We start from the raw sequence: 19,827 nt of genomic DNA on the forward strand, positions 1-19,827 counted from the left end.
TCTAAAACTACAGAAACAAATTATGGTAATATTTTATAATAAAAGTGAAAAGGCACTAGGTATGTCAAAAATTCCATAAAACACTATAAAGACATCATAAAAGTGGTCCATATGACTAATGCTCTATATTCCAAGTCTTTTGATATATTTTGTGACAAACAGACTTAAATTTCAATCATTATTCACTAGAAAATTTCCTGGCTACAACCTTTTTGGGATCACAATAAACAATACAATGAAAGAAAATTTAGAGTCTGTTTACACCTGTATTTAATGTCAAATGTAAAGAGGATAAGACCCCTGCATAAGACCCCTGTGGTTAGAAGAAGCGTTATGACATCAGTTGGATGTAGAGAAGTGCTATCATCAATGCAAGCTTTCCCTAGCAAAACAAAACAATTCTCTCCCTGGTTTTTTTTTTTTTTTTTTTCATCAATTTTTTTTTTTTTTTTTTTTTTTTTTGGCCAATTGTCAAAACAAATATAATGCTTCAGCACCACATAATAGACTACCATGTGTTGCAGCAAATATGTCTGGACACTAGATATAAATAAATAAATATAAAAAAAATAAAAAATAAATAAATAACGCCTTATTGTCCTGATAAAAATAAACAAATTAATTAATTTAATTAATTTTAAAAAGTCATCAGCCTGTGAATAGGTGCATAGGAGTGCATTGTTTTGATGAAAATTATTTTATTTTTTTTAGCATGTGATAAATGTTTACAATACGTTGTTTGTAGATATGCCTCATCCTAAATGCTAGTGCTTAAAAAAAAATAAATGCATTTAAAATAAATTAACTTTAGATTATGCATTGCCTAATTTCAACAACCCAGATAACGTCTTCATTTACATAAAATATTACATATCTTAGTATAACACTTCAAACCAAAATAGCATCTTCAGGAACAACGGTATTTAGTTAGAAGATACTATACTTTCAGTCCACGATTCGTGTAATCACAAGGTAAATCATCTACGGTTTAAAGTCCCTGAAGAGTCTCATGGGTTTTGGGTCCCATTAACTACGTTGTTTAAAGCCCATTCACAAACGGAACGAGTAACTCTAAAACAGATTTCCTTGACTTCAACATGAATAACAACACGATATACGAAATTCTACACTAATCTATAGAGTAAAACGTTTACGTAACAATTATCACAGCGCACACATGTGTTAGGAACACTTACCTTCTATCCACGTTACTCTGCTTTTGTGTTTGGAAAAAGTTTATCCAACTTGGACGATTTTTGAACAACGCAAATTCGCAAGCTGACCACAATGTCCACAATGTTTACTTGGTTTAAGGTACAAAAAAATCTATAAAAAATAAAAACATAATATTGATGATTAAGACATTCCGATTATTTCTGATTGCATAAGTCGGTCGCTTGGTTTGTAGTTAAAAATTATGTCCATTTAAAAAATAGTGCTTTGCAATTTACTGGTCCTTTTCCCAGTCGGCATATCGCGCTGCAACAGGTTTTCAAAGGGAAAAGATTTGGTATACAGAAATGAATCATTAGAAAGGAAACTAGAGAAAAACGTCTGTTCCATGAGAGGCCACCCGGAAGTAGTTGATAAATGGTCAGCTACTTTGAGGACGCCATTCTTTTGATTTCTTTATTTAAATCTTTTTTTTTTTCCTATGATTAAAGTAGATCGCCCAAGGAAGTATGCTGTTATTATTATTATTATTTTTTTTTGTACATTTTATTTTGTAATTATTTTTTAGTCTGGCCCTAGTGGTCCAAATTTTTGACAACTCTATTCACTGACTAATGTCTATTCATGTGTGGTTGCTTTTCAAAAAAAAAAAAAAAGTAACAGTAACAGTAAACCTAACCCTACCCCTAACAGCAACAAAATATTTTAAAAGAATTTGTTGTTGTTAATTGTTACCCATGAACAATAAGCTTTGCCCAACTGCACAATTGGTCACCACATTTTGTATTAAATTTGATCAAATCACATTTTATGTCAGAATTTTGCCTATACAGATGTGTAAAGCAAATTTTACACATGTAAGGTTAATTATTTAGAATCAGGACTTTTCCTGCTTCTTGAAAGCACCCATCTTCATTACTGCATAAAACAGATCAGTTGTCTAGAAGGGCCACTATCCTTCAGAATTTGGCCTCATCCTTAATGAAACATATCTGCCTGGAACTGTCAAGTAATTCTGAAAACTGGGTTGATTTTTCATGCATGTTTGATAAGGGATTGAACTAAACTTTGCAGAAAAGGAAGACCTGCACACTTGCAGTCTCTGGGCCTGTCCCAAGACTTGCATGTGGGTGTGAAGACCACAAGTGTTTAGAACTTTATTATAAGACACACTTACCACACAGTGTTGTAAAAATTCGTAAAGTTTTTACAGAGCTTTATTTACACATTTTGCATACTTTGCACTTTGAATTAAACATTTAAATGTCTGATAAGCAGTCCTTAGGTAACAAACCACAACATTTAGTAATTGTAGTGCTTTTTAATAAAGTGATAAAAGCAGTTGTAAACATTTGACAAATATATACTAATCTCTGAACCAATAAAACTACCAGTGTATATGTAATGTCTAATTAATTTACCTTATACTAGAAATTTTCTCTGTAATGTCACATTGGAGGAGGAATTATGAATATGTAACAATGACTGATGACCAGTTCTACTTCTAATTTTTATGCCCTTCCCTCATCAACTTCTTCTTTTCTTTTGTTTTGTTGTAAATTAATCACATAACGCTTACTTGCCCATGATGTAAACCATTGGGAGACCACATATATTTTTGCCGTATGATTTTCATTAATTCGCATTTATATTCATTCATTTTTTTTTAGTATCAAAATACTACAATTATAATTATACATGTATTATAGCATTACTGATATGAAGGCAGTAATGCAAAAATAAGGAAAATATTAGTTACCCTGTAATTGCACCATTATCGTCACTGTGGAGACATAATCATACAGGTTTACTACTGTCTCCTTCTAATATTCAGTTTTGAGAAGCGGTCAAGCTGGGAAGCCTCAGAAAGACTGTTGGGTAGCCTTCGGGAACAGTGTCCCAACCTCTGGACCACTAATCATTGCTTAAGTTGCATGAGTGCCCTCTCCTGGTGGAACCCCATGCAACGATTTTAAAAAGAACGCCCTGTGATTTTCACTCCCGTTCCTGGAGATCTACCTTCCTGCAAAGTTCAGCTCCAACCCTAGTCAAATACACCTGAACCAGCTAATTAAAGATCTTTAAGAGCACTTGATAATTATAGACAGGTGTGTTGAGCAGGTTTGAAATTGTACTCTGCAGGAAGGTACAGCTCCAGGAGCAGGAGTGCGCTACTATGGAGCCAATTTATTATTTATTATCTGCTATTATTTGTTATCTGCTTTCTCTTTTGATTCAGTTTTATGCACCATTGAAATGTAGGTTAATTGCAATTGATTAGCCACAATCAAGCTGTATTACGGGAGATGGAACTGACTAAAGCATTTGAGTCAAGTCAGCTTGATTTATATAGTGCTTTATACAATACCAATTGTGTCAAAGCAGCTTTACAGGGTCAACAGGAAAATAGTTTGACAATGATGCAAGAGGACAATGACAAAGAGTCATTTTTTCGACTTAAGACAATTCATTGATGATTCACTGATGTCCTCATCCAGTTCAGCTCTCTTCTAATAGTGTCTGTGCAGTCAGTCAAGCATCCACAACTAAGCAAGCCAACGGCAACAGACAGTGGCAAGGAACCAAAACTCCATCGGGGGCTCTGGGGCTCATCTAGGTGACATGGTCTCTGCTGACATTCAGGGCTGTAGAGGTCATCTCTTGGTGCTGTTCCACCATCTGATCTGGATACAGACTGTATCTGGGTGGCTACGGTGACCTCAGAATTAGTTTAATGAGTTTAGGTTTGTTCTCTGGTCAAAAATCAAAGGGTTGAAGGTCCGTCAGCCAAATCTTCTCTCACGCTTTAAGTAAAGATGAACAGATTTTTTTACTATGTACCTGATAAGATCCTCCTAGGTACTGAATGACATACCTGATGTAGCATTTTATTTGCATTTGATCATTTGCATCATTCATTTGAGATGTGGTGTTTAATTAAGCTTTAAAGTGGTAATTTGTAACAATTTCTATATTTGTAATTTTCACAGTATTGTACTGGATTCATACTGATATTTATTTTTGTTATACTATGCATTTTCATCATTCATTTAAAATTTGAGTGTTTGATTAAGCTTTTAAGTAGTTATTTGAAACTATTTATAGCCTATATTTGAATTTTACAGTATTGGTTTCATATTGACTTCTTTTTGTTACAGTTTATGCAGCAATGTTATGATTAATCATGTGACTTTTATCAGGGAAAAAACTTCAAAGGTCTCGGGGAAAAGGTAATGAACTTTGGTCCATGTTAGCGGTAGGTGGCGGTAATGCACTGTGTCAGTTTGCGATCCACTGTTTAACGAAAAAGGAAGAAAGGAGGTAACTTCTCTTATTTTTTTTTCCTGGGTTTAGCTATATTGGTAGTGTACTGTTACTGTACGAATGACTGCGTTATTAATGCGTCGGCCCTTAAATGCTTACTAGCAAGCAAACTGAGAACAAGTTCGATTTTTCTAAATTCTTTAGCAAACGTTGCAAGTCGATGTCTAAAGTACTTTAGGATTAAGTCATATTATCAGGGAAAACTCTACCAGTAGTAGTGTCGGGTGTATTTTTGTTTATTTCCTCTATTGCAGTTTATCTGGGGCTGATAATGCAGGAGCTTGATCAGACTGTCACAATCGGAGCGACTGTTCCGACGGGATTCGAGCACACTGCAGCGGAGGAGGTCCTGGAGAAGCTTGAGGCCACTGCTAGAGTCAGCAAAAACAGAGGAAGAATTTATTTTGATATAACAACAGATAAACTTCTTAAGGTCAGTCATACCCTCATTTGTTTCACATAACTTGGCATTTTGTTACGAGAATGAGGCTCTGAAATCAAGTGTGTCTGTTTAACATTACTGGCATGGCATATACGTACAGAAGCCGCTAGTGGCACATACGGTTTTCAGTAACACGTGCCATTAAAAGCTGTGGCATGCCGCATAGTAGGGCTGGGTTTTGACACAAATTTCAGGATTCGATTCTGATTCACAAGCTTGCGATTCGATTTCCGATTCAATTCAAGTCAATATCGATTATTTTGGATATCAGCTATATATCAATCTTTTTCAAGAAAAAAAATCTCTCAACTAACGTTAATACTGTAAAACATACATGAGTCAGCTGGTACTACATTACTAGCCAATAATATTGAAGGTTAAAACTTGATTAAGAATTTGTATACAAACACTTAAATGGCACTCAGTGAAGTTTTTATAATAATTCCTCTCGAGTTAATTTTTCTAGCTAACTAAATTTATGGTCACCAAATATGTTTTTTGAGGTAAATGTGACTTGTGACATTGTTTACAAGCTGTTTTATTGGCGTCTTTCCGTGGTTGAAACACTGATTGAGCAATTACATGAGACAGATATGGATTTTAGTAAGTTGTACTTCCTTTTAACATGCCTTCGGATGTATATTATTGTTTATTTTGTGCTGAAATTGGCATTAAAGCAGAGGAGACGATCAGTGCAGCTCTACAGCGATTAAACGGCGCCAAAACAACATTTATTGTTTGAATTTTGTAATAAAATGGAATTTGAAATCTGAGACCGTTTGATTCATATCAAAAGTAACAAGGCACAAAGCTTAAAGGGTTAGTTCAGCCAAAAACGAAAATTATGTCATTAATGACTCACCCTCATGTCGTTCCAAACCCGTAAGACCTCCGTTCATCTTCGGAACACAGTTTAAGATATTTTAGATTTAGTCCGAAAGCTTTCTGTCCCTCCATTGAAAATGTATGTACGGTATACTGTCCACGTCCAGAAAGGTAATAAAAACATAATCAAAGTAGTCCATGTGACATCAGAGGGTCCGTTAGAATTTTTTGAAGCATCGAAAATACATTTTGCTCCAAAAATAACAAAAATTACGACTTTATTCATCATTTTGTTCTCTTCCGGGTCTGTTGTGAACGCGACTGCTGTGACTGTTGACGTACGACGCTGCTGACGTGTTTTCTGGTGCGCCCAATAACAAAGAAAACACGTCAGCAGCATCGTACGTCAGCGGCGTCACTACAGTGTTGTGAACGCGCTCGCAACAGACCCGGAAGAGAAGGAAAAAGCGGAAAAGTCGTAATTTTTGTTATTTTTGGACCAAAATGTATTTTTTATGCTTCTATAAATTCCAACGGACCCTCTGATGTCACATGGACTACTTTGATGTTTTTATTACCTTTCTGGACATGCACAGTATACTGTACATTCATTTTCAATGGAGGGACAGAAAGCTCTCGGACTAAATCTAAATTATCTTAAACTGTGTTCCAAGATGAACGGAGGTCTTACAGGTTTGGAACGACATGAGGGTGAGTCATTAATGACATAAATTTAATTTTTGGCTGAACTAACCCTTTAATCGATTAAAGCATTCACACTGCACACACAGTTGTGGTCTGGCAGTGCATTTTGGAGTGGTGTCTATTTTTTTTTTTTGCACTGCACGTGCTGAATTAAAGTAACAGCGCATTGTTTGCATTAAATATGAACATGCATTGACACAAATGTAGTTTACGGTGTTTCACAGCCAACACAAAGGCTATGCTTTTTTTTTTTTTTTTTGGCTAGGTTTAAAGGAAAAGAGCACTTTTAGATAAACAAGGCAATAATTTAAGTCCTTTATGAACTGCAGGATTGCTTGTAATAAAGATTTAAATGCAAAAGAAAAGGCAGTAGAGCTGACTGTTTGTCAATGGTAAGTTTTAATTTAGAATGTTTGATAAGTAGTTTAAATGTTTTGCTTTAGCAACTTGATGTATAAATCTAAAAGTAAAAAGCATTGCATAATTGATGAAAGATTTTATTTCTGTACTGTGTTAAAAAAAAAAAAAAAACACAATGTTGAAAGCATTAAGTAACAATGTTTGGATTTAAAATCAAAATAATGGATAAATGTTGTGTTTGTGGTAAACTGCCATGGACCAGGAGCGGACTCCTGTGTGAAAGCACTGCAAACAGTATGTGTGAACCTCACATACCGCTCTCAAAATCAGGCTTGCGCTGTGTAAGCTATTGTGCAACAATTACATAATTTTATACTACGGGGACATTGAATGCTTGAATCTGATTGGCTGACGAATGTTCTGAGGTGTGCAATTATTTTCAGGGAAACGCATGGCGAATGTAGTTCCAGCCAGCTCTCTTGACTGAATTACAGTTCCATATCACTTCGCATGGTTAACTGTAATAACGGAAATTAGCATAAAGTACCTATACAGCATACAGGACTAACAAAAACATGACAGACGATTTTCAGAAAGTAAATACACATGACATTTCTCACTAGCAAGGTAATAACAGCGCTGTTTCGAGATGCTGCCACAGAACACTGTTGAGGGATGCACAGAGGTAGCCTAATTCACACAAGCTCTCTCTCTCTTTCTCTGTGTGTCTCTGTCTCTCTCGCTCTCTTTCTAATAACTGCGTTAGAATGCTATCAACAACTCAAGCCTTCGTTACCAGCTTTAAAATGACGTTTTGTAACTAGCAAATGAGGAGTTGGATGAGATTCGGAAGAAATAATCCTACTCACAATAGCATTTTAAGCTCCGCTTCGCGTCGTGGCCGCATCACCACCTCAGGTGTGCATTATTTTTCTAATTCAGTGGCCTGTTGTCAACTATTCCTTACATAAAAACAAAAATACATTGCATGATCAAATATTTTTGAAAACATGGACCCCTTCACCCCTCAAATGAGAAAAAATATAAATAAATCCTCTCACGAGTCACCTGAATTTCTAAAAATCTTGATTGGATCATCACTATAAATAATTCATGATAAAAAGAAGGCTTTGAAAAGATCGTTATCGGTGATCGGATCAGCAGATACTGCTTTCTGTGATCGGTGATTGGCCTCAAAAATCCTGATCAGAGCAACCCTAGTCTCCACTATTGGTTGTAATTTTGGTGATGTAAATCCACACTTTGCTGAAGAAGCGTTAGCAAACTTTTGAGCAGCAACAACAGTACCATATACTCCGCCATTGTTGTGTATGTTTGTTCACGCTTGCCTTTTAAAATCGATACATTGCGCATGTCTACATACCTAACATGTACTACGCACGCGCATGACGTTACCATTTTCAAACATTCCCATTTTGGGTGTTTACACGGAAATGATAACGGTGGCATTTTCAAAAAAACTTGCATTTTGAAACCCGTTTTCAAAAATGTGCGTTTTCAGTCCCTAAAACGCTGTTGTGTAAATGAACAGGCAAAACGCAGTTTCCTGTTTTTGGCTGAAAACGTTGTCATGTAAACGGCCCCGTAGGTAGCTGGATTTGATTGTTGATGATTTGCCTTTATCTTGGATTGTTTGGTTCTTCAAGCTCATCTCGGAGTTGCTGTCATAGCCGCAGGCCTGTAAGCTTAAACCTGCTTGGGAACAGGCTTATATCATGTAAACAGGATTAGATTGCATCTTTTTATGTAGAATATATGTAGTTTATAATACTATAGACATAGCCAGTTTTACTCACTGACATATTTGTTTGTCATAAAATAATTACTTCATAATTGTATGTCTTATACATGTTATACAGATAATGTAGTGTCATGCATTAAGTTGAGTGACAGATATTATGGGAGTGGCTTGATGGAGCGCAGGAGATGCAGATAACTTGATCTTGACCCTTAAGAAACTCCATGAAGTACCCCCAGCACTGCACATTTTGTATGTCTCCCTATATCTGACACACCCACTTCAGGTCTTGCAGTCTCCACTAATAAACTGAGTTGAATCAGGTGTGATAGATGAGGGGGACATACAAAATGTGCAGAGCTGGGAGTACTCCAGGACAGGTTTGAGAACCACTACTCCAATGGAATGGAGACATAGCTTGATCTTTTAACTTGACTTACAAATTTGGTGCTCATTGTAAGGCACATGAACCCAAAAACTTATGAACTATGTCTCGATAAATGGCATCAATCTTGCTAGCATTTACATTGTTTGAAATAATTTGCAAAAATTGTACCTTTAGGTGTACAGTAGCTTGTCACTTGTCACATTAAGAGACAACGTTGTACCTTAACTACTACATATAGTTCAGTTATTTTTGCAGGTTAACACTTTATTTTAAGATGTCCTTCTTACACATTACATGTAATTACTATTATAACAATTAATTTTGCGTAATTGCATGCAAGTAACTCTAAGCCAAACCCTAAACATTTAGTAAATACATACTGTTACTCAGTACTTGAATGTATAATTACGTTGTAACAGGGACAGCTTAAAATAAAGTGTAACCTTTTGCCGTTTATTTATTTTTTGAGAGCGATAACAAACAACGCTTCTGGAAATTTCTTTTTTTTATTCTCGCCCTAGATTGGTTTTAGTAATTACCTTTGTTTTTGTTTTGCACTAAGGAGGAAGTTCTGCGTTCTGAAACTTACAGTATGGTTTTATAAGACAATGCACTCTTGTCAAAAGACATTTGATACTTTAAGGGTGCTTATGCATCCTTTTAAACTTAAAAGCCTCAGACAATATTCTTAGTTAATTGCTTTGAAATAAATGACCAATACAGTTCTTGAAAATTTCTACTTTTGTTTCATGGAAAGTCATATTGGTTTGAAACGGCATGAGTGAATAAAGCAGCACTGTCTGTTTGCCTTCAAATTGTCATGTGATTTTCATATTTATTAATTTGTATCTGAGTACATCAGCTGAAGTCTCTAGACAATTTGTTTGTTGTGGTAAAAGAATATGACGACTACCAATTCAAACCCACAAAGGTATGTTCAATATTTTTAGTAGTTATTTAAAAAAAAAAAAAAAAAAACTATATGCAGTTTTCGATGTGCTTCCCACCAAACTCCACCAGTTTCAATATTTATTGGATTATTTAGCACTGGAAATCATTTGTTTAATGCTTATTTAACAGGAGGAAGTGCAAATCGATTGGCAAGAGCTGGCCAACAAGTTGCCTTGGACCAATGCCTTAGAAGTCTGGAAGTTGAACAATTCTATAAAAAAGAAAAAAGGACGTCGGAAAAGAACTAACCCCACAAAATCAGATCAGTGTGGCAATGTTGACACCAAATCTACTGATACCGTCCCATCAGACCCAGAAGAGCTCTGCGAAGATCTCGAGGCTCTAGAAGTGAAGGGAAACCAAAGAGATGTTTCTTCTCAGCCAGAAAATTATTCTGAGACAGAAAAACACTCTGAAATCCAGGATCAGGAGTCAGGGGTGACACCTCTTAAGTTTCGAGTAACATGCAACAGAGCCGGAGACAAACACTGCTTCGCCTCAAATGATGCTGCACGAGACTTTGGAGGAGCTGTGCAAGAATTCTTTCAGTGGAAAGCAGATATGACTAAATTTGATGTTGAGGTAAAGTTCAGGGGCTCTGTTCAATGAAACATTGTCTTATGTCTTAAGTGTTCTCCTAAAAGCAATAAAAGTTCTTAGGTATGAGTTTAATCTTGAAACCTATTCACAAAGCTGCTGAGACCAACTTTTACTAAGGAATGGGGAGAAAACCTAAGCTAAGAGAAAGGGTGGGGTTGGCCTAGGGGTTGCTAGGGGTGATGTCAACAAGCTTGAAGCGATTGGCTAATAGAGGATAGGGTCTCTTATCAGTGATTTAATCATAGAAATACTGTAGAAAAAGGTATCATGTTGCCATATTTAAATAAAGATTTTAAAATAGAAATGTTGGCATTAAAAATGGACACATTTATAAAAAAAAAAAAAAAAAAAAAAAAAAAAAAAAAAAAAAAATTGAAAGTGTCACTAAACAAGTATACAGTCAGCGAATTGTCAGCCACTTGCATGTCTGTCTTTCATAAACAAGCAAATATGCATATAAGCGACCTTTAACAGACAGGAATAATCATGACTGATAAGATTTTATTTACACATCATGTGTGTGTAGTGTATTGCAGTACAGTGTGGTGTTGTGTAAAGTAGTAATTAAGGTTCAGTAAAAAAGTGGTTGTAACATGTTTCTCTCTTATTTACAAGGTGCTGTTGAATATCCACAATAATGAAGTTGTTGTTGGTATTGCTCTCACAGTGGAGAGTCTACATAGGAGAAACATTACTCACTTTGGCCCGACTACTCTACGTTCTACACTGGCTTATGGCATGCTTAGGTAAGCAACATTCATGTCAAGTATTGCATGCAATCATTTCAGTAGGAGTTGGCATAATTTTACCTCATGGTACTATACTAGATAAAGTGCCACAATACCACTCCTGTTATTAGGAAGTGTCATTTTAAATTTATCCCTGAGATAGCGAAGATGAATTTTCAGCAGTTATACACCAGACATCTGTTACATGATCCTTTATACAGTTGAAAAGTATAGCATTTATTTTAAAATATGAATCTTTTATATTATTTTAAATATATTTTTGATCAATTTAATGCATCCTTGTTTTAAAAAAAAAAAAAAAAAAATTGATTAAAACTCCAAACTTCTGAATGATAGTGTCACAGTTTCCACAAAAATAATCAGCCCAAGTATTTTCACCTTGGATAATATCCAAGAAACTAATGTTTCTTGAGCAACAAATCTGCATATTAGAATGATTTTTGAATGATTATGTGACACTGAAGACTGGAGTACTATTACTTAAAATTAAGACACCGTACAATTTGCATGTATACAAATCTACCAAGGGAATCTACTAAACACAATGGCTGTTATCACCACAAATAATGACAAAACAGATTCTTCAAGTTGAACAATATTCATTCACATGCCAAATTGAATGTGCATACCCCTCTCAAAACAGACTCCTGTAGTGACAGTTGTATATCTACGATATGTGTACCTGTAATGCTTATAGATTGGGAAATGCACGAAAGAAAACAATTACGTCTCTGACTGTTTTGATTTGTTTTTATATATTTTATATATTTCAGACTTTGCAAGCCACAAGTGTCAGATGTGATTGTAGATCCCATGTGTGGAACTGGAGCAATACCTTTAGAGGTTTGTAAAATTAACTGCAAAATTTTCTGCCTGTATATTTCTTTCATAAGAGGTGAATTATTATAAAAAAAAAATTAACAGGGAGTTATGGAGTGGCAGAATTCATTCTTTTTAGCTGGAGACAACAATGGCACAGCAGTCAGCCGGTCGCGTTCTAACATCAAGCACATTCTTAAGAGAACACATGATGGAGGAAGGTAGGTAAGGTTGTTTGTGTTCAGTCTATTTTTTATTATTTATTAGTATTTTTTTTATATTGTTGTTTTTTTTTTTTGTTTTAGGTTATTTTTAGGTTTCTTTTTCATTTTTTTTTGTGATAATTTTGTGCATTTATTTATATATATATATATATATATATATATATATATATATATATATATATATATATATATATATATATATGATATAAAAATACACACACACACACATTTCTTTAACTTTATTACAATTTTAGTTTTTTTTTGTAATTTTAGTACTTCAACCTAAACTTTTTGAAGAACACACATTCCCGTTAGTAACATTTCTTTTTTTCCTTTTATTAAAACGCACTATATGGGGGGAAAAAATAACATCAAAGTATTAATGAATAAATCTGTGTGTATATGTATGTGTTATATGTATATGTGTGTGTATATATGTATGTACATACACACATACATACGCGTGCATGCATAAATACAAACATGCATACAGTCATGGCCAAAAGTTTTGGCAGTTTTGTTGTTTTGCAAAGTTTGCTGTTTCCGTATTTGTAGATTATTTTTCCATGTTTCTATGGTATACTGAAAACAATAAGCATAAGTTTTAAGGCTTTTATTGGCAAAAAAAAAAAAGTCAATATTTACAGTGTTGACCCTTGTTCTTCACAACATCTGCAGTTCGCTCTGGCATGCTGGATATTGGCTTCAGGGCCAAATCCTGACTGATGGCTATCCATTCTTGCCTTATTAGTTCTCAGAGTTGATCACAATTTGTGGGCTTCTACTTCTCCACTCGCCTTTGGGGGACTGACCACAGGTTCTCTATGGGATTGAGATTCGGGGAGTTGCCTGGTCACGGATTTAAAATTTCAGTGTAATAATCTTCGAGCCACTTCTTTATCACTCTTGCTTTGTGACATGGTGCTCCTTCATGCTGGAAAATGCACGGATCATCACCAAATTGCTCATGGATTGTTGGAAGAAGTTGCTCTTGCAGATAGTTTTGATACCATTCTTTATTCATGGCATTGTTTTTGGGCAGAATTATGAGAGAGCACACTCCCATGGATGAAAAGCAACCCCACACATGGATGGTCTCAGGATGCTGCACTGTTGGCCCAACACCAGACTCATGGTAGCGTTCACCTTTTCTTCTCTGAACAATCGATTTTCCAGATCTCCCAAACAGTGGGAAGGGAGCTTCTTCAGAGAAAATAACTTTGCACCAGTCTTCTGCTGTCTATTCCTTGTACTTCCTGCAGAATTTCAGTCTGTCCTTGATGTTTTTCTTGGCGAGAAGTGGCTTCTTTGCTGCCCTTCTTGACACCAGGCCGTTGTCCAAAAGTCTTGGCCTCACTGTGCTTGCAGATGCACTCACACCAACCTGCTGCCATTCCTGAGCAAGCTCTGCACTGGTGCTGACACGATTCTGTAGCTGTCTCCTCTGGAGGAGATGGTCCTGGTACCTGCTGGACCTCTGGGACGTTCTGGAGACTTCTTCACTGCACTTTTTTTTTTTTTTTTTTTTTTTTTTTTTTTTTTTTTTTTTTTTTTTTTTTTCTCCTACTTGTGACTTTGCAGTTTTTGTTAGAAAATGTCTATTTACTATTTATTCAAGTTAAGGTATCTTACATTTTGATACTTGATTTCCATGATCTAAATATTCTTAAAAATTTAAAGTTGTCATTTTGGAAGTGTGTAGGGCAGGCCTTCTTGCATTATGCTGTTACATTATGATTATATATTCAGTGGCATAAAATTGCTTTATCGCAATTATTTCTGGGGCAATATCGTGGAACAAAAAGGTGTTATCGTGACAGGCCTAATTTCATGTAGTTAATCCATATCACACAATGAGTGCCTTTTTTTTTTTTTTTTTTTTTTTTTCAAAAAATTACAGTTGATTACAAATGTAATTTAGAATTAATTTTTTTACCACAGTTCAGAAAACAAGTTAAGAGACTTGCATTTTATTTTAGTAATTTAATTGTTTTGTTTTGTTTTGTTTACAATTCCAAACACAGCCACAGCACTGTTTTGTGTCCCTGAGAAACATGGCAGGGTTTCGTTCCTGAATGAATTAACTGTTTAAATGATTCGGTTCAAACGCAATGACTGACTTAATAACACTGACTTGCTGCAACCTGCTGGCGGATTTAATTTCACATTTAAAGTATCTTTTATTTCTTAAATAATTTCAAATAACCGTATTTTCACTCACTCACACTCACACACACACACACCATTTTGTATTATTGCTCCCTGTCCATATTCACCGTGCTTCATGTTGTATTTGTAGTTTTTCAGGCTTGCCCTTAGACATAGTCCAGTGGGACTTATGCAATCTACCCATGAGAAGCAGTTCAGTGGATATCATCATTACTGACATGCCTTTTGGAAAAAGGTACTGAATGACATCTGGAGTTATGCAATTTTAGAATTATTCCAGTTTATTGCAATAAACTACAGTATCATTATATAAATTTTTAATTGTATTTTAAACTGTTTGTGGGGTGTGTGTGTGTGTGTGTGTTAAAGAATGGGATCCAAGAAGAAGAACTGGGAATTATACCCTTTATGTCTTCGAGAAATGGCTCGAGTTTGTAAACCTGGTACAGGAAAAGCTGTACTGTTGACCCAGGATAAAAAATGTTTTTTGAAGGTATGGCTACTATGAGATCCTTTTCATAGATCATAATGTGGTTCATTAAAAGCATTTTGGAGTGAAAATGCAATGATTATTAATGGGTTTTCATGGGACCTGGATATTTTTTTCTTTTATATTCAATATATATGAATCCTATCTAGGTTCTTGTCATGTGTAATGAACAAAGTCCATTTCTCCATATAATGGCCTTCATAATATTTTAACCATCTTTTGCAGGCATTGTCGCAGATGGAGGGGCTGTGGCGGAAATTGCACACTGTTTGGGTGAATGTGGGAGGACTACATGCTGGTGTTTTTGTTCTCAAAAGAACGGCAGTAGTTTTTGGCACCACTCCTGAAGATGTAATGGAGCCTCATACAGCAACAGGATCACAAAAAGAGAGTATGAAGGATGGTAGTCTGTGAGAAGCTTGACAGACAAATTAGCAACCGCCATTGTGTTCCTCCTCTTTTTTTTTTTAAGGTTAATATGCCAAAGTTTCTTTTCTGTCTTTTTTGATTAGTTCACTCAAGACATAATCTATCCTGATTACAAGATAATAAAATGTTAATGTTTGCATTCAATTCAAGGTGTGATTTATTTCTTTGTGAAAACAGTTACGAAGTACAACTGCAAATATTTTTTTTTCCCCTGCATTGGACCTGCCATATTTGTCTTTATTGCTCTAATGCAAAGTGATGTTTTAGATTATATACAGTATGTATATATATGACATAAGTCCAAGCAATAGAACCATAAAGACAGTTTTTCTGAATTGTTAAAACTCATTTTCTCAACTTTAAACACAAATCTAAATCTTCAAACTAAATTCACAGAACCCCCTAACTCTTCTGGCAAAATCAAACAATCGTTTCAAAACCATTTCGCCTGTACTCAAACAAAGCTTTCAAATCATATACACATTAGTCAAAAATACATGCACTACAGATTATTCAGTCTGACAATATATCAAAAAATGGAGAACACCGTGTCCAGGGCATGTAGTTATAAAAAAAAAAATTAATTGTATATAGTAAAAAAATTTGCAATTAAAAAAAAATCACACCTAAGTTTGGTAAATATACCAAAAAACATGTTTCTCTCAAAAAGGAATGTTTGTTCTGCCTCAGGATCATGTCTAAGAGCTGGGTCTGTCTAGAGGACTTCATCTTCCTCACAGGCAATTTTGTCCTTTGCCAAGAAACATGCTAAAGACCCTCTGGTGTTGCAGATCCAGCCTTGACAAGACCGCACATCTATACGTTACCACAGGCCAGTTCTTCCACCCTAATGTGGTAGTATTGCAGTTCCACACAAAAATATAGAAATGACCAAAATACAGTGTTAAAAATTCTCTGAATGTCCTGGTATGGTAGCCACAGAATTTGCTCAAATTATGTTGAACTCTTTGTCCTGCCTCACTCATTGTCATTCCATGCACAAGGACATGGTCTATCAGGATAGCTCTAATTTCATCTGAAATGACTGCTCTTGGTCTTTCAGTTCCTTGTCCTCCTCTTCCAACACCTCATATACTTCATGCTGGGAAGTTGTGGCAAAGGGGTTAGAGAGTTTGACTCCTAACCCTAAGGTTGTGGGTTCGAGTCTCGGGCTGGCAATACCACGACTGAGGTGCCCTTGAGCAAGGCACCGAACCCCCAACTGCTCCCTGGGCGCTGCAGCGTGAATGGCTGCCCACTGCGTGTGTGTTCACTACTGTGTGTGTGCACTTGGATGGGTTAAATGCAGAGCATGAATTCTGAGTATGGGTCACCATACTTGGCTGTATGTCACTTTCACTTTCTCTGCCTCTGAAATTGTTATCCATTGTTGATGGATGCACCCATGCCATCTGTGCACTTTGAACTGGCTTATATTCTGTACATTCTGATCACATATTTAGAAACAAGTGTTAATCATTTTGAATCATTGTGTGTAAATGATGACAGCTGTGTTGCAATTGTGCTTACCTTCTGCTTTGTGTTTATGGTTTTGCATCACAAGTACATCACAGTGCAAATTGTGTTTTAGTGACTGAGAATGTTTAGTGTTTTGTAAAAAAAAAAAATGATGAAAAATGTGTATGAGATTTGCAAACAATCTAACTGCCTAAACTTGTTTAAAGAGTTAGTTCACCAAAAAATGAAAATTAGGCTGTGTTTGACTCACCCCAGAGGCATCCTAGGTGTATATGAACAAAGGCCTCCTGTGGCAATATCCATATTCCAACCGTAATAAGTTGTCACCTTTATTTATATAGCACTTTTAACAATACAGATTGTGTCATTAATCACTTCAATCTAGCTTGCACCAACAGTTGCCAATATGGAAGCAGTTCCGGGCTGATGACGTATGAGGTTGGCATTGCATATGCGCCAGTGAGTTTCGTGAAAACCAACATTTGTTTACAGGATCAAAGGAAGCAAAGTTTCTTTACTTTAACAAAGGAAAACCAGTCTCCTCTTGGCTTATTTCGAAGTCCTCTGACATTCTTCTTTACAAATCCTCGTTTTGTACTTCTAATTAGTGACCGTTGTTTTGTTTTGATCTCTCCACTGCGTTTCCACATGCATCACTTCTGAGCGGCGCATGCGCAAAGCTGAACTCAAAAATCATCCACCCGGAACTGCTTCCATGTACAACAGTGAGCGCAAGCTAGATTAAAGTGATTATTACATTTTGAATATGGATATATTTCTTACAAAAATGCATCGATTCGCCACAGGAGGATTGTGTTCACACACTGGAGCCGTGTGAGACACTTTTCTTTTTTGGGTGGGTGCTTTTTATTTAACTTCTTTTGGACTGATGCATGCAACACCCACTGAGTGGCATTAAACAGCTTCAAAGATCAAAGACTATTTTTAATATATCTCCGACTGGATTCATCTGAAAGAAGAAACTCATATACACCTAGGACGCCATGGGGGTGAGTAAAACACAGTTTAATTTCCATTTTTGGGTGAACTAACCCTGTAAGGTTTTGCAGAATATGTAATGTACATAGCACATGTAAAACATTCATATGTAACTGGTATTATTTATCAGTTTTAAACCTATTATTGCATTCACCTTGCTTTTTTCTCTTTGCTGAGAAAAAGCTCTTCATCTAGCTTTCTTGTTTTACATGCATGCAGGATTTCATGCTTTTTCTAAATGAATGTCTTGCAACAAAATAGCTAACAGTAATGCACATTAACATGTTAATTATGTTAACTTTAATTACTAGACAGTGTGGAACATATGATGTATTGATCACTTCACTGTTAGCTTCAACAACTGTTTTTGGAGTAAAGGGGAAAAAAAAACTTCAACCAGTCTTAGCTGCTTGTCTCAGTTGGTATTCCAGCCTGGTCAGGCCAGAAGACCAGATTAAGCCAGCAAACCAGTTTTAGGCTAGTAGGGATCTTCACCTACTCCTCTTTAGTCTTAGCACAAGTCTTATTTAAATCCCAAACAGAAACTCTTCTAAATTCTAAAACTCAATAAAACATCAAACACTAACACATCCCCTTTTTTCATCTTGCTCAAAACACACTAACATGTAATGCTGTTTTCAGTTAATGTCAATGAGATTAATTTTTCTTTGAGGATCTTGAAATCAGTGTTACCATCTTTCAATGGAAAGTTGCTAAAGCCAGTTTGAAAAGTCGCTAAATGACGTCATACGTTAATTAGCATATTCCTGACGTCAACGCGTCCGATCGCATTTTATATTTGTTTGCCTCTATGTGCCTGTATTTTAATATTCTCAAATTCTCAATAAAACTGTTTTCATTTATATAATTTACGGTTTCTGTTGTCAGTCAACGGGATAAATATGAAATAGTGACTGAAATGTGGCCCTTTAAGACTACATAACCAGCTATCCCTTCCAATATGTTAATCTGCACAAAAATCCTGATTTATAATCGAGCCGTCGTCTGATGAAATCAAATACACATAAGATAAGCAAAGACCATTTTTGTGCTGTGTTTTCGGCTATATTTGCATGTAAGATTAGAGAAGCAACATCATATCTATTTTAACTGAAAGTGCTGCCGATTGCTGGACAGCAGACGGAGAGAGAGAAAAAAAAATTAAACAAAAAAAAAATTACAGACCACCTCATTACATTATACCATAATCTCACATCATCACAGCCCAACACAATATTTCTACACTCCAAATATCCTCAAAATTTTCCAACTTCTTCATAGATAGATAAAAAGTAAAGTCATGCTTTATTTTTGCTTTTATGAGCCCTTTAAAAAACAATTTGAGTAGTAAAGGATCTTGTATCTTCTGCTAATATATATATATATATATATATATATATATATATATATATATATATATATATATATATATAGCCAATTTTGCTTGTCCTGAAATAAAGTTCAACAACCGGTCTTTCCTCTTTTTTACAATATGTAAAACCAAAAATAAACAGTCATTATTAACACCTCATCAACACAAGAAAATAAGTTGCCAGAGAGAGAGAGGTGCGCGCGCCGTGAAAGCAAGATCTCGCGCTCGTGCAGCAGTACGTTACCAGTCAAAGAGTCTTGTTAAGGTTTGTCAAAGAAGTCGCTAGATGTGTCGCTAGTCGCTTTTTTTTGGGGGGGGGATCGCTAAATCTAGGAGTCTTGAAATCTAGCGACAAAATCGCTAAAGTTGGCAGCACAAATTACACTGCACACACTATTGCTCTGAAGCGGATTGCGGCCACTCTAGTAGTCAATGCTTCTGTTTAAATCCAGCCGCGACACGCACGTTTCTGAAGCGGCTCTCTGTGCTGCTTCCGTAAGATACACGCATACCACGCCTCCTTTGAATGAATATAGCCAAAATCCGTTGACATGACTTATCGCGAGAGGC

At 35.7% G+C, this 19,827-nt stretch overlaps 1 protein-coding gene and 1 pseudogene across 4 annotated transcripts; one reads left to right on the forward strand and one right to left on the reverse strand.

Moving 5' to 3' along the window:
• LOC109074884 overlaps positions 1-1,570 on the reverse strand; it is a 51,475-nt pseudogene extending 49,905 nt beyond the window's left edge.
• Positions 1,571-3,892: 2,322 nt separating this feature from the next.
• On the forward strand, positions 3,893-15,551 carry LOC109059747 (THUMP domain-containing protein 3-like). Of its 4 annotated transcripts, none has more exons than XM_042725769.1 (11): positions 3,893-3,917; positions 4,752-4,930; positions 9,830-9,907; positions 10,057-10,509; positions 11,143-11,273; positions 12,050-12,119; positions 12,201-12,316; positions 13,362-13,454; positions 14,619-14,723; positions 14,858-14,981; positions 15,204-15,551. In XM_042725769.1, exons 1-11 carry the CDS (start codon positions 3,908-3,910, stop codon positions 15,390-15,392), a joined length of 1,548 nt encoding a protein of 515 aa, XP_042581703.1. In that variant the 5' UTR covers positions 3,893-3,907; the 3' UTR covers positions 15,393-15,551. The 4 variants fall into 4 exon arrangements, with proteins under 4 accessions (XP_042581703.1, XP_042581702.1, XP_042581705.1 ...); XM_042725768.1 differs by lacking the exon at positions 3,893-3,917 and adding an exon at positions 3,975-4,032; XM_042725770.1 differs by lacking the exon at positions 3,893-3,917 and adding an exon at positions 4,140-4,494.
• Positions 15,552-19,827: the final 4,276 nt, after the last annotated feature.

Source organism: Cyprinus carpio, chromosome B6, assembly GCF_018340385.1.
Source record: "Cyprinus carpio isolate SPL01 chromosome B6, ASM1834038v1, whole genome shotgun sequence".
Taxonomy (NCBI): Eukaryota; Metazoa; Chordata; class Actinopteri; order Cypriniformes; family Cyprinidae; genus Cyprinus; species Cyprinus carpio.